At 40.7% G+C, this 14,419-nt stretch overlaps 1 protein-coding gene, 1 long non-coding RNA gene and 1 pseudogene across 3 annotated transcripts in view; 2 read left to right on the top strand and 1 right to left on the bottom strand.

The window, feature by feature from the left end:
• The window catches only part of LOC120572864, a 642,621-nt pseudogene that overhangs the window by 166,062 nt on the left and 462,140 nt on the right, over positions 1–14,419 (bottom strand).
• The window catches only part of LOC120572802 (low affinity immunoglobulin gamma Fc region receptor II-like), a 395,648-nt gene that overhangs the window by 2,791 nt on the left and 378,438 nt on the right, over positions 1–14,419 (top strand). The window contains 4 exon segments of the mRNA XM_039822251.1: positions 10,065–10,100; positions 13,312–13,527; positions 13,530–13,574; positions 13,654–13,896. Coding sequence (XP_039678185.1) covers positions 10,065–10,100; positions 13,312–13,527; positions 13,530–13,574; positions 13,654–13,896 — 540 coding nt within the window.
• On the top strand, positions 6,537–8,476 carry LOC120572994. 2 transcript variants are annotated; one of them, XR_005641568.1, is made up of 6 exons: positions 6,537–6,668; positions 6,783–6,848; positions 7,279–7,362; positions 7,483–7,614; positions 7,821–8,042; positions 8,419–8,476. It is a non-coding gene; the product is annotated as an uncharacterized LOC120572994 (long non-coding RNA). The 2 variants fall into 2 exon arrangements; XR_005641569.1 differs by having other exon boundaries at positions 7,477–7,614.

The following is a 14,419-nucleotide window of genomic DNA, read 5'->3' as shown; positions in this document are numbered from 1 at the left end:
GTAGAGGAATTACCTTATAGTACAGGAGAAGCTCGCAGGCAGTTTCGACTTACATGAGCTGTTTAAGTTTAATTACTAGTGTTAATTAGCATTTTAGTGATCAATAATTAGCCTGTGCCCATGTTATCTCCTTACATATACCTACACTCTCCGTCTTCGTAAGATTGGGAATGATTGAGATTTCTCTTGGCACAGCTACCAGAAGACTTTCAGATTTTCAATTTTCGACGCCACATTCACATTGTCTCTCTCAGTTGGAGGCTGCGCAGTAAAGCTGGCCATCACCGGAAAAGTGTTTCTAATATCCTTCACTGGTCCCGCGCCCAGAGCAACGGGATCTGTTGGTCCATTATATACTGTCTATGTTTGCACAATGCATTCGTTCTAACTTCCGACTTTTAGACTTTTTTGAAGCTGGATATATAATTTGTTGCGGTGTAAATATAAATGTGGATAACGTAAGTGATAGTGACATGCTTGCTACAGTTGCGTTTCTAGAGATGAATCGGCGAAACACGTTTTATTTCTCTGATTCTTATTTATCTGTTTCTCTGAACAGATCCTGTTCGGGCAATAATTGCTCCTCCACAGAGCAAGTCCAGACCGAACTTCCGACCTCGAATTGGTGGTGGGCGGGCAATTTCGGCTAAATTCAGCTAAATCCAGGCTAAATCCAGGCTAAATGCCTAGCTATATAGCTATATGTTTGAGTTCACGTTTTGCGATGCAAACCTATAAATCAAGTTGATAAATTGGCACTGGTATTTCAGTCAATGAAGTGGGGTCAATATTACAGTCAGTGAAGCACTTGTCTGCTATGATAGCTAGCAGGTACAACTTTAACATGTTTAGCTAGTTGTGCATTGTTAAGTTTGCATTTTGGCAGGTTTGGTCTCATATGTAGTGTCTATCTGCAATCCTCTTTATAATGAAAATTAAGCTTTGGCATTTTATTTACTGTTTAAGTCGGTTCAGACAACTAATGGGTATTGGCCTGTTTGAACGCGTCAAAAGTACGGGCTTATCTGCTAATGGTAGCTACTGACCATTAGCTTGAAACCATCCAGCAAATACACAGTACATATGGTGATTTAACGTCAGCCCCTCATGAGTAAACATTACTAGCTACGTTTTTCATGTTGGTTTTGAGCGGTATGCACCCCCACTAACCTAGAAAATGGTTTCAAAACAGTAACATTAGCTAGCTAGCTAATACGGAGGAATACAGGGTCTCCATGCAGCGGGAGTCAGAGGCAGAGGGACAGAGGGAACTTGCAAAATTGCGGGAACTTGCAAAAATTGAGGGAACTTGCAAAACTGCGGTTTGAGGAAAAGAGAAAAGAGTGATTCCCCAACGCTTTTCGTTGTGTAATTATGTCACTTCATAACATTCCCATGGCAACAGGGGAAAATGGCTGCTGTTGTGTGAAGTAAACGCAACATTTTTCAAATTTCTGCTAAGATATATGTGACTTTTTGAACGAAAATGCGGGGAATATGAAATCATGCAAGCCCCGCATATTTTGGTGTGTGTTCCCATGTCAATGCATGATTAAATGCATGATGAAAAAATCACATGTCCTACGGCAACAACAGCCAATGGCTTTTATATAAGCCTTCCTTCAACTTGTGTTACCAAGTGCAGAGAACAAAACATTAACCAAAAAATATCACACAATTGTGCAAATCATTAAAAGTGTAGGCTATTGTAGGTCATCTGACAAGTTTGAATTAAAGATCAAAATAATACTTGTTTCTCATGACATAATATTGTTCCAAATCCAGTGTTTCATATCACAAGGCCTGTTATACATCAAACAAATATTAGGTCTTCCAATGAAATGAATACCAAATTTTTTTTAGATACAGTTTTTACTGTTAAATGAATACCAACTTAATCAAATTATTTTCAAACAAAATAAAAAAGGAAATGACAAGGTAAAGCAAATAGGCCACGAAAAACACGTCCCACCTGGATGGTGATTTTTTTTAAACCGCATTCATTTTCAATGTAAATCTAGGTCTATATGGGGCCGAATCAGAAGTGTATCCCACATTTGCAGTGTTGCTCTGTTTCTCTGTTCTTATCTAGTTTGTAGCAATGAAACAGACAAAACCACCATTCAACAATGTATTTATTTAAATACAACATTAGAAATGATAACTTTTACACACCTGATCAAACTGTCTTTCTGAAATGTCTCTTTTAGAACAAAAATGAATAGAAAGACTGTGCCTGTCTCCTTATCAACCTTAAGACGAAGGACACGTGTAGACGTTCAAAAAGGCTTCATCAAATTAGGACAGACTTGACTGACATGGACATGACAGGAATAGTGGCAGATGACATAGTTCTTTCTGAGGACACCGCCCCACCCTCTTCAGCTGCACATGCAATGCCAGAGGTGCAAGTTGTTACTGAAGATGACATGGAATTGGAGGCAGATTTTGATGATGTGTATTGTGATGGGGATGGGAAATCAGGTTCGGATTCTGAAAATGATGATGACCTAACATCACTTTCTGATAACATTGCCAACTGGGCAGTGAGTTTTGGCATTTCCATTGTTGCCCTGACTGCACTGTTGAGTATACTCCATATAACCCATCCCAGTCTGCCAAAGGATGGTAGGACCCTTCTCAAGACGAAACCGCATTATGCTATTCAGGAGAAGGCTGGGGGAACTACCATCACTTTGGCATCCTTTCCTCCTTGAAGGCCACTATAAGCAAATATGCCAAAACACTGGCAGAGGGCATGACATTGGGGCTGCAGATTAATATAGATGGTCTACCTTTATTTAAAAGTTCCACTGTCCAGCTGTTGCCCGCATCCTTGGCTTACTGGTTACCGTCCCCATGAAGGAACCTGTGGTCATTGGCGTACTGTGGACCAAAAACCTAGTTCGGCCACAGAGTTCCTGTCTGATTTTGTCAATGAACTACAGGAGCTAGAGGCTGGGTTTTGCTTTGGCGATAAGAATCTTAAAATTGAGCTTCACACTGTAGTCTGTGATGCCCTGCGACGGGCTTTGTGAAAAAACAAAGGCCCATAATGCTTCCATGGGTGTGATAAGGTACTACACCCAGGGCAATACCAGAACCGGCATATGACGTTCCCTGGACCAGAGCACCCCCAGAGAACTGACATCTCATTCAACCTGATGGTTGATGAACGACAAACCACGAGGGTCCGAATCCATTTAAAAACATTAAGGTTGGCATGGTATCGCAGTTTCCCTTGGATTATATGCATCTAGTGTGTTTGGGCATCGTGCGGAAACTGCTGCAGACCTGGCTCCGGGGTCCGTTAACAGTAAGACTGCCGGCATTAATAGTAGACAGGATGTCAAGCAAACTCCAGTCAATGAGGCCCTACGTGCCAATTGAGTTTGTCAGGGGACCACGGTCGCTTAGGGAGTTGGACCGTTGGAAGGCGACTGAATTCCGACAGTTTTTACTGTACACTGGCCCTGTGGTGCTGGCGGGATTCCTGGACCGGAACATGTACCACAATTTCATGCTCCTGTCAACTGCTATATCCATTTTGGTAAGCCCTGAACATCTCAACCTTGCTGACTATGCCGGACAAATGCTAAAATCTTTTGTAAACCATTTTGGTGAGCTTTATGGGACAGACCAGATTGTGTACAATGTCCACTGTCTGGTCCACCTGGCAGACGCGAGGTGAAGAGGCATGGCTGTCTGGACTCTTTTCAGCGTTCCCATATGAGAACCACCTCGGGAAAATAAAAAACTCATTAGAAAACCTGAGTTCCCACTAGCTCAGCTCATTCGAGCCTTCGGAGGTTACAGCTACCAAATTGGATGCTGATGCAGACGTTACACTGAAAAGGAGCATTTTGTGGGCCCAATTGTTGTTGGTAGGGGAGTTCATGCGCCAATATGGGGAAATGCGATGTGAAAGGTGGACCGTCAAATTAACAACAGGGGACAACATGTTTCTGGTGGGGGATAAAGTCTGCCTTATCAAAAACATTACCAAAATGATAATGGTGTGTATGCTATTTACACTGAATTTTCCCGGCAGTCTCCATTCTATACCTACCCCTTCAACTCCAACAGAATGAACATATTTGTTGTAAATGATGGATCTGACGAGCTGAAGTTGGTTGAGGTGTCAGCGCTGCAACAGAAATGTGTAGCCTTGCCGTACAGGGATGGGTTCGTGGCCATACCCCTCCTACATTAAATGAACAAAAAAATCAATCAGTTCAATCAATCAGTTTTAAACAATCAGTTCAAGTTAAAAACTCTAATATAATAATATAGTTGACTACTGACTTTTGACTATGACTTCCATTACTCTGGATGAAAATTTGCTGTAAGTATTTCACAAAAGTTGGTATTTTTCCATGTATACACAACACCCATGAATTCATGTTTTCAAAATATGAGATGAAATATTATCCCTCAAAATGCCAGGGGAAATTATATTTTATGCTGAATTTAACATGCATTGACATGCCCCACCTTTCTCATTACCATTGACCGTACATAGTGTATTATTAGCATTATTCACTGATTTTTGTGGAGATTATGAAACAACACCCCAACACATTCTGCCAAAAAATGCAATAGTACTCTCGGTTGAGCTGAAGTTCTACTTGACCATTATGACCTGTACTTTTTCTTTCTAATACTTCTTCCCACCTTGGGGCACCATTCAGGTTAACTTTCAGCCCATCTTACTAGCTTATTTGTATACATTGCAGGCCTACACTTGTGTATGTTTTAGTCCATGTTATTCCTTTTTGATGATGAATAAATACCCATTTTCTTTCTTTCTACATTAAGGATGCCTTTTCATCTAATTGAATTTCAAGCAAGCAAGGACATTGCTGTTGTGCCAGTTGACTGGTATGATGACCGGGATGGTGTACTGGCCCAGCTTTAAGAGCACTGAACGTGTGAAACGGGCAGCTGCTAACGAGGAGAAGCATGAGCCAAACTGGCCAAGATATGACGTAAAGGTTGTCAGAACTTGTGGTATGCCAATTCATAAAATTCTTGTTTAAAAATATTTTCATGGTTGCTTCTCCTTCTGCTTGGAATAACCTATTCTTCCTATTTTCTGAAAATGCACATGAAATTGTCTTTGCCTTGCATTGTTTAAAATGTTCCATTTATATCTGTTGATGCTATTCTTGGCCAGGTCTCTCTTGTAAGATATATTGTGTTCTCAATGAGACCAACCAGGTTAAATAAAGATGATGATAATAATAATAATAATAATAATAATAATGATACTAAAAATGATCATCATCATCATCATCATCATCATCAATAATAATATTCTGTGCAGCTCTACAGCTAATTTGAAACTTATGTTCATTTTAACATATTAAATTTTAGACAACTACAAAGACGCCATCAGGCTAATGAATCAATATCAAACCGGCGGCCACACCTCTGAGCTACAGTCTGAGGCAGAGCAGGAGGGTGAGCTGCCAGAGAAACGAGTCAGGAAGCCAATGTAAGTGTGTTCGGTCTTGTTTTTGTTATGTTTCTACAGTAATAGGAAGGTTATTTCCTGTAGCGGCCACGCCGATAGGGGGACAAACGGGTCTGTTGTCCCCGGCCCACAGTAGGGGAGCAGAACTGGGCCCTCATTAAATTATGGAAGAATTAAAAATCTTTTTTTTTAAATAGGCCTATTTGTGGAAAAAAATATGTAGCATAATATTTGAATTAAATAAAAGCGTTTTATTTGTTTTCTTCCTAATTGTCCTGGAAATGGTGGTCAAGAACCCCCCACCCCCAACATAAAAATGGTTTGGCCACTGATCAAAATTTGATATTGTCACTTGATTTGAAGTTCATTACGCTCAAAATGTCCGGTCAGCACAAGTCCGAGCTCGGAAAAGGAAAGAAAAGAGAAAAAGAAAATAGAGGCCTTAGAGATTTTCTAAACAAATATTTAAAAAGGAGTTGACGGTGAAGCTGGAACTGTCAACGTAGAGCAAGGTAAGAAACAGCGCAGCCAACGTTTACGAGCCTTGTAAGGTAACGTAACAGGCCAGCTCTAATGTTAACGTCCATTAGATGGTATAAAAGCCTGACACAACACGTTAACTTTGACAGGAACAGTTGAGTTTGGTAGCTCCGTCAGTAAGGATGAGAGAGAGAGATCCAGCTGCAGTCAGGTGACAGAGAGAGTGATGCGGGAGGGGCCCACTGCCCCGCAACGGAGGGACGAGTCAGGCTACCCGTGAGAGAGAGAGAGAGATAGGGAGAGTTGCGGGGGGCTCGCTGCCCTGTCGGAGAGTCTGAGCAGGATGGATCAGAGACTGATTACACACTTAATTTCAGTGAGAGATGTGAGGAGAGGAAGAGCAAGGGAAAAAGGAGAGATCTGGGCGAGGGGGGGCCCATCTAAGATCTCGGTCCCGGCCCAGGCAAGACTGTCAGCTGGCCTGCCTGTAGCATTCAAAAATACTATATATATTATATGTATATTTTGCAATTTTGGGATTGCAATAACCAAAATGATATGGTTACTTAACAGCGCCGTCGTTTTGGGGACTCTGATGTGAGTGAAGAAGAGCCAGAAAATTGTGACTTAGCTTCTCTGAGGTCGCCACGACCTTCCAACTCGCCTGTTGTATCAGTTGAAGCCTCAAGCCCAAACCAATTACACTGGCAGAGTAAGGAATAATCTCTTAACATCAAAATAACAAAATCATAATATTAATAATATAGATATGGTTTACATTGTTAGTGCGAAAGATATTCCCCTCTCCTTGTATCCATTCCTCCAGCTCCACCATCTCGCCGAGTGCCAGGCAGCAGAGTCACTACTCCTCAACCTGGAGGAAACTGTCTAGGTAAAGTGGCCCCATCTAGATTAACACAGCAATGGTCAGTCTGTTTCAAATCAACAGATTGCATCTGCATTACCATATCAGATTTTCTGCATACTCTAATGAAATTGTAACTTTCAAAAGATCAAAATCTCAGCCAAATATTTTGTCAGTTAAAAACATCTGCATTCATGCAATATTGCCTGAAAGGGCTCAGCATCCAGGATGCAATATTAAATTCATCATACATCATTATAAAATTGCATTGAAACACATTGTTTTTCAATGTCAATCCATTCATGGGGTTGAGGTAGTTCATACCAAAATGTTGAAACATAAAAATTCACGTTCAGCATGACCAGAGATTTTTTGTTTGCCTTTGTTTGGCTGTGTAGCTCGCAGCATACCATTGGTTAACAGATCACAACGTTTTAATAGCATTTCTCTCCCTTAGCACTTGACCATGGGGCCGGACCGCAACACCCTTCACCACCTCAACTCCCTGCTCCTGCATTTAACATGAGGAGAGTTACTCAAGGTAGGGACTGATTTCTGAAATATTAGTGAATTGGAAGGCCCCAAATTGTATGCCTACCATTTAATACAATTTTCTTTCTCCCTCTCGCACACCGCCCAACTCACTATGGGCCAGGAACAGCAGTCCCTCCTCAACTCCCTCCACCCCGCGCACCAGCCCTCAACATGCGGCGAACAGAGGAGGCCTCTTCAAGCCTGGCCTACAGACCAACATGGCGAGGGGGAAGAATGACCGATACCATTCCCTGCTCTGGTGAGCAATAACTGACAAATGCTCAGGGTCATTCTGTGCCACAGATTTTGGAAAAAAATCCCATATTTTCTTCAAACTTTGTCAATAACTTTTGTCATTAACTATTGTCAATAACTAAGGTCAGTATTATGAGTAATGAGGATAAACACTGAAACGTGATATATTTTATACACTACATTTTAGCTATATTTCATGTGTGTCAACAGCGGCTGAGGTCCACATCCTTAGTCTGCTGGAGACCATTAAACAGCAACAAGACCAGCTTGTGGCAAAGGTGAACTACCTCAGCAGCAGGCTGAACAGCACCCCGGGGGCCAGATTTTGAGATGCCGGACAATATCCAGTTTCCCCTGGAACAATTGGAGGCAGTGGAGGCATTTGAAATGTTTTTAAAGGAACCGTCAAATGGCCCAGCTCGACAGAGAGTGGTGAGTTTTCTTTCTTAATATGAATCGTGCAATTAGGTTTATTGATTGTCCATGATTATTGCAAATATTCTATTGAAGCAGCCCTGAACAGGTCTGTCCTGATCAGCCTTTTCCCAGTGGTAAGATTCTGTCAGTGAGTGACAATCTCCCTCGTTTGACATTGTGTGTAAAGGTGGCACAGGTTCATGAGGGTGTGAGCCAAGTGCATGTTGAGACAAAAAATAATCCAATTCAAATCCAGTTTTCTATGTCTTTCTACATTTCTGGACGCTTTCAACAGGAACTAAAACATTTTAAATGCACCTTTTAAATGCAACTTCAGCTTAGAAATGTTTACCTTGCTGTCTATTTAAAACAAGATGTCTTTGCCTTTTAGATTTCTTCTTTGGCCACCATTGGAGGTCAGGATGTGAAGAGGGTGACCTGGAACATCCTGGCCGCGGCTCTTCACAGATGAGGTATCTCATCAGATAAACTGGAAGGGTGTTAATAACAAAAAGTCCTTCAGTAGGATGGCAACGAAGATCTTGCTTTTCAGTAAGTATATAATTCAAAGTAATATTAAATACGTTCAAAGTCAATAGTTTGTAAATGTTGGGGCAGCCTTTAAAAATCGTAACAACCATCTGTGAATATGACCTACAGGCCTCAGGTCTGTAGTGGAGATTAAACTCAAGTAAATGGAGTTTACCCACCGCTCAAATGTCAGAAATAGAGTTTATCCACCTGTTAAGCGTTTACCTCCAAATAGAATCTATGTAGGACCCTACCAAACATTACACAACCACACTGATTTATCCACATACAATATGTGCTCTGATCAAATAACCATTTAATACCACTGATATTGTTTGAACATTTTGGATGTCTTTTTTTTTTTAAACATCCGAAAGCGTGGCAAACCTTAACCTGATCACAAATTCATAGCTTACCCACCTCTTATTTTAACCACCACAACCCTGTTTATAACTTTATAATAATTTATAGTCATGTTTCTTTTTTAATTTAATCTCCTTAATACCTATCTCATATATTGTATTGTGTAAGCTACTTGGCTTTGGATGCCACATACCATAAACATATCTGTCTGTTTGATTACAGGTGCTGTGAGGAAAAACGCAGTGACACGGTCAGCCACGGACGCAGAGGTCACCAAGCACGCAATCAGGTGGTTCAACCTGGCAGCCGGATCGGGCAACGGGGGAGACGTGTGGGCCTACCAAGCCACACAAACGGAGTAATAGGAGAAATAAGCAATAAACAATATTTTTATTGAACTTCTTGTCGTTGACCAGTTATTCATTTTCTGATATTTTAGCTGTGCATTTCATTGAAGTTGTAGCCTAATGGATATTTTATGTCTGCACCAACTTGGGCCTATAAAGCACTAAATTAGGTTTTGACCACAAAATGAATATAAAGTAGCTTAGCCAATGTAGGCTACTTAACAAAAACAGAATAGGAGGCTATAACCTATAACTTTCCATAAATGTAAATGACAATTTTATATTTCCATTGAGTAGTGATTACTTTAGTACAGTAAATTGATATCTTGACTTGAACCTTTCCTGTTAGGCCTATTGACAATATTGTTAGGTTAAAAATACAAGGCAATGCAGATTTAAGATTAGGCCTATATTGCTGTAGTAGGCCCAGCCTAGTTTTAGTTTTATCCTATTTTTATCCTACAGCAAGAACAGAGGGATTTTGAAAATGAGAAAAACGGGTCCAAAACGGACCCGGGCCAGATGAACCAGGAATTGTACGATTCCATTACGGGTCCGCGGCGGATGTATGTATCAATTTGCGGGTCCCAAACGGACCCGCCGCGGAGGTAAGGTTTTAATCGCGGATGCAGCGCGGAGCCGCGGCAGGTCCGCGATCCGCCTTCGTTGCGGATCCGTCACTGCGCGCAAGTGAGCCGCCGATAACGGTCCGCTCTTGCGGATCCGTTCAGGAAGCCGCAATACCTCCGCGGCGGATCTACGCGGAGTCCTTTTGCTGTGTGGGTTATCTCTTCAGTTCTGACCTCACTGCTGAGCTGCCCAACAAACCAAGGTCAGTACACCGTTTTCTTGATTGAAAAGCTCGTGTTTAGCCCTCTGGGGCCTAAAGGATTTTTGACAACATCTGGTCCGTCTGGTTTTATTTTCTAAAAAAGCTTGTAAAACATTTATTGAGATCACACACAAAGCAATGCTGCACAAGCGTGTTGTCTAAAACAGTTCTCCTATATATTTTTTAGTCATCCACTGCAAAAATAAACATAATAAACATTATAACTCATATAAAAAGGACAAACTATTTACATTTCTTCAAAAAAAATGCTCAAATGTATCCCACATATCTAAACAGTGACGCCATTCTCCTCTGTAGAACAGGTTAGAACGGTAATAGACGATCTTTGATCACATCTAACTATCCTGACTTGTGTGAATGATCTCTTCTCGCAATGAACAATCTTTGTTCACCCTCGGATGCCCATATAAGGTGTAATGTGTGACGGGCCTGCCTTCCATTGGATGACAAAACATAAACAAGCTCTCTCGCAAAGCATCATGGGAATTCAATATGGCGGCTATCGTCGGAGCCATTGACATATATATTAAGGTCGGAGCTAGCGCATTGACATATGAGCTAGCGGCAGCAATGACCGAAAAATGTATAAATTATGGACATCAAGTGGATAAAACTTCAATGTAAGAGTTTGGATGTATTGCTCGACAACCCCGAAAATAAGGCACAAGTTCCAGACTGGATAGAAACAGCCTGTAAATGCTAGAAAGACACCAAAGACACCACCGTGACCGCCGGAGCATCAGCTCTCAGCTGGAAAAGATGGTATGACGCTATCTGTTATCGTTATGAAATTATTTAAATATGAATAAGAGATGCCGTTTTCTATCGGGTACGATAGGCACGACCTGCCAGTGTTAAAGTACTTTTTAGAATGTGTAGAGGGCTATGGTGAGTGTTCAAATAGAGGTTTTTGATCATTGAGAAGCCAGTTGTCTCATTTATCAAAACATGCGTAGAACAAGTTGTCAATATGTGTGTTCAAAATATTTGTACGAACAATAAGTTTTGGTATTTATCAAACCTGCACATGAACAACGATACATCTCACCTACATCTACCTCTGCCCGGCTCGTTCACACTTTGAAGCTCCCCAGAATAACAGATATAGTTAACCACATCCCTTTGAAACTCTGAGTGGTTTTAATGTAGAGATACTTGTTGTGGGCAAAAGTAGAAAACGAGAAAGACAAAGATAAAAACATCACACACAATGAGGTTAAGATATTGGAGCGTCCTGGGAGCAAACATGGAGGAAGGTTTCCCGCCTTAAGATCAGTTATTGATTGTGTAAAGAAATGAGCTGATTCCTTATGTTTCCCAGATAATTAATGTGAAGTATCAGAGGCCCAGTCACACTTTGTCCAAAGCAGTGATTGTCACAGTAGCTTTGATATGATATATTTCTTATTAATATGTCATGCCACTAAGTAGCCCGCTCACACGGAATTACACCCACCCATATAAAAGTAATTTCATTCACAGCTTCCGGCTCCAATGTCCACACACAACATATCCTACTCTGCACAAAATAAAGAATAAATAAAACATTTTACAGCAGCCACAATAATGTAACCACACACATTGTCAACTAGACATTTCATACCAAAACTACAAACACAAAAAAATTGGTAAAACTTGGCAGTAATAGTACATGAATACCATAAATTCATGCATGACTTCATGCATGAAAAGCATGACTTCATGTGTGTAGTACTTCATGAACTGTCAGTAATGTACAAGGATTAATAGTATCTCATGCATAACTTAATGCAGGAACAATATGTTAATTCATGCATCGATTAAGGTATTTCATTCATCATCACTTCTGATTTATTAATGATGTGCATGTCTTTTCAAAGGTAAATATGTAGTTAAAGTGACAGGCTAAAGAAACTGAATTGTAGTGTTGTAATCATGATTAACTAAATATGTCTTCTTCATGTTTGTGGCCCTTTAAATAAAGTGCTGACCTGCTCCATCTTTAACTTTGATAAGTAAGATATGATTAATGGTGGCATATGCAGTTATCATCTTTGTGAAAAAGGAGGACTTTGTTAAAAAATTGTCAAGACATTTCTTTTGCTCAGACACAAAAGTTATTAAAAAGTAAAATTAAAAAATATCCTATTTAAGTGAACATTGTTCTCAAGCATTATTGTTTACATGCTTTATGTTTTAAATGAAGAAACTATGAAAATGCATCTGCAGTATCCTGTATTTTGTGTCAATTTAGTGACCTCAGTATCATTTTGCCAACGCACTCCTTTAATTCTTCATGCATTTCATTTTATGCCCCCATTAATCATATCTTATTTATCAATGTTAAAGATGGACCAGGTCAGCATTTTATTGAGCACAAACTTGAAGTAATGAAAAATATTTAGTTAACAATGATTACAAAAGTACAATTCTTCAGAATGTATGTACACTACTGTCACTGGTCAGTTTTTTGAAGAAGACATGAACATCATTAATAAATCAGAAATCATGATTATTGAAATACCTTAATTGATACATTAATTAACGTATATTGTTCCTACATTCAGTCTTGCATGAGATACTACTAATCCTTGTACATTACTGATAGCTCTTAAAGTTCTACATGAAAAATGTAATGCTATTAATGAATGAAGTCATGATGATAATTCATGTACCATTATTACAAAGTGAAGACCTCAAAAGTGTTACCAAAATATGTAATAAATAAATATATGTCACTACCAGACAGAGAATCATCGATACAAAGCAGTCTTCCCTTTAGCCCATGCTTGTTCTAAAAAGTATATAAAAAAATGTTTTATGTTCAAACAACCAAACTAACAGATGTATATCCTGCCTCATCTCTTTTACTTTAACTTTGTTAAATAATTGCAATCTTAAATCAAGATAATATCGACAATATAAAGCAAAATGAAATACATTTTTGATTTCATTGAGATCACATAAATAACGGTCTGTCTTCCACACTGGTGCCCAATCCAACGTCCTGTTTCCATATGGAGAGGGAGTATTCCAGACCTGAACTGAGCACACACAAATCTTTTTACCTTGGACAGATTAAATTTTACATTTTTCTTAATACCAAACAAATTTTTCTAAACTTAGAAGTTCTAAGTTTTGGTTTGTTCTAAATCTCAGCAGCCCATTTCTCTTTAAACTGGTGAAACATTCTTCTCCCTCCTCTCTCCAGCCTCTCTGACTGTGAGTCCCAGCAGATCTCAGATGTTTAAAGATGAATCTGTCTCTCTGAGCTGTGAGGAGGACGACAGCTCTGCTGGATGGACTCTGAGGAGGAACACAACCAGAGAAACCAGGACTCAGTGTGGAGAAGGCTGGGGAAGACCTGCTGGTTCTTCCTATAACATCAGCTTCATGATTCCAGGGGACAGTGGAGTGTACTGGTGTGAGTCCGAGAGGGAGCAACCAGTAACATCATCAGCATCACTGTCACTGGTAAGATCAGACTGTGGAGTCAGTATTGATGAAGCTGTGTGTGAATGGATGACATGCTGTAGTTTGTCTCTGTGTTGAGGTGGACCAGTGATCCTGCAGAGTCCTGTCCTCCCTGTGATGGAGGGAGAAGACCTCACTCTGACCTGTAAAACAAAGACGTCCTCCAACCTCCCAGCTAGTTTCTATAAAGATGGCTCCTTCATCAGGAATGAGCCTGCAGGTCACATGACCATCCACCATGTTTCCAGGTCTGATGAAGGCCTCTACAAGTGTCTCATCAGAACTGTTGGAGAGTCTCCACCCAGCTGGGTCTCTGTCACAGGTGAGGAGGTTACCTTTGATTTCAGGACTTCATTCATCCAGATATTCACCTGACAGCTGATTCTCTACCAGAGAAGCCCCGACAACGCGCGCCCTCCTAACGAGCTCTCCCCCCTGACACCACAGACCCACCAACCTCTGCAGCTCCGCCCCCTGACACATCAGCTCACCCCCGGCCTCAGACCCCTCCCCTTTGTGATCAGACTGGTCGTCCACCTGGTGGTGTTCTGTCCGTACTGCATCTCCACTTTCATCATGGTGTCTTTATATCGACACAGAGAAACAGGTAACACTCTGAATCATTCACTGACCTTATGATCAATCAATCAATCAATCAATCTCACACAACCACTCTGGTGTTGATCAGTTAACAGCTGATCAATTATCTACATTTTCTGTCTAACCTGCTCTGACTGTAGGAAACCTGCCTGTCTCCGTGTTGATGACCCCTCCCACCCAGGCTGAGGAGGGATTGGATGAAGACTATGATGATGTCATCACTGCTGTCACCACAGAGCATCTCT

The sequence above is a fragment of the Perca fluviatilis genome, chromosome 14, assembly GCF_010015445.1.
Source record: "Perca fluviatilis chromosome 14, GENO_Pfluv_1.0, whole genome shotgun sequence".
NCBI lineage: Eukaryota > Metazoa > Chordata > Actinopteri > Perciformes > Percidae > Perca > Perca fluviatilis.
Note: the sequence above shows the minus strand (reverse complement) of the source record. Positions and strands in the feature narration are given on the sequence as shown.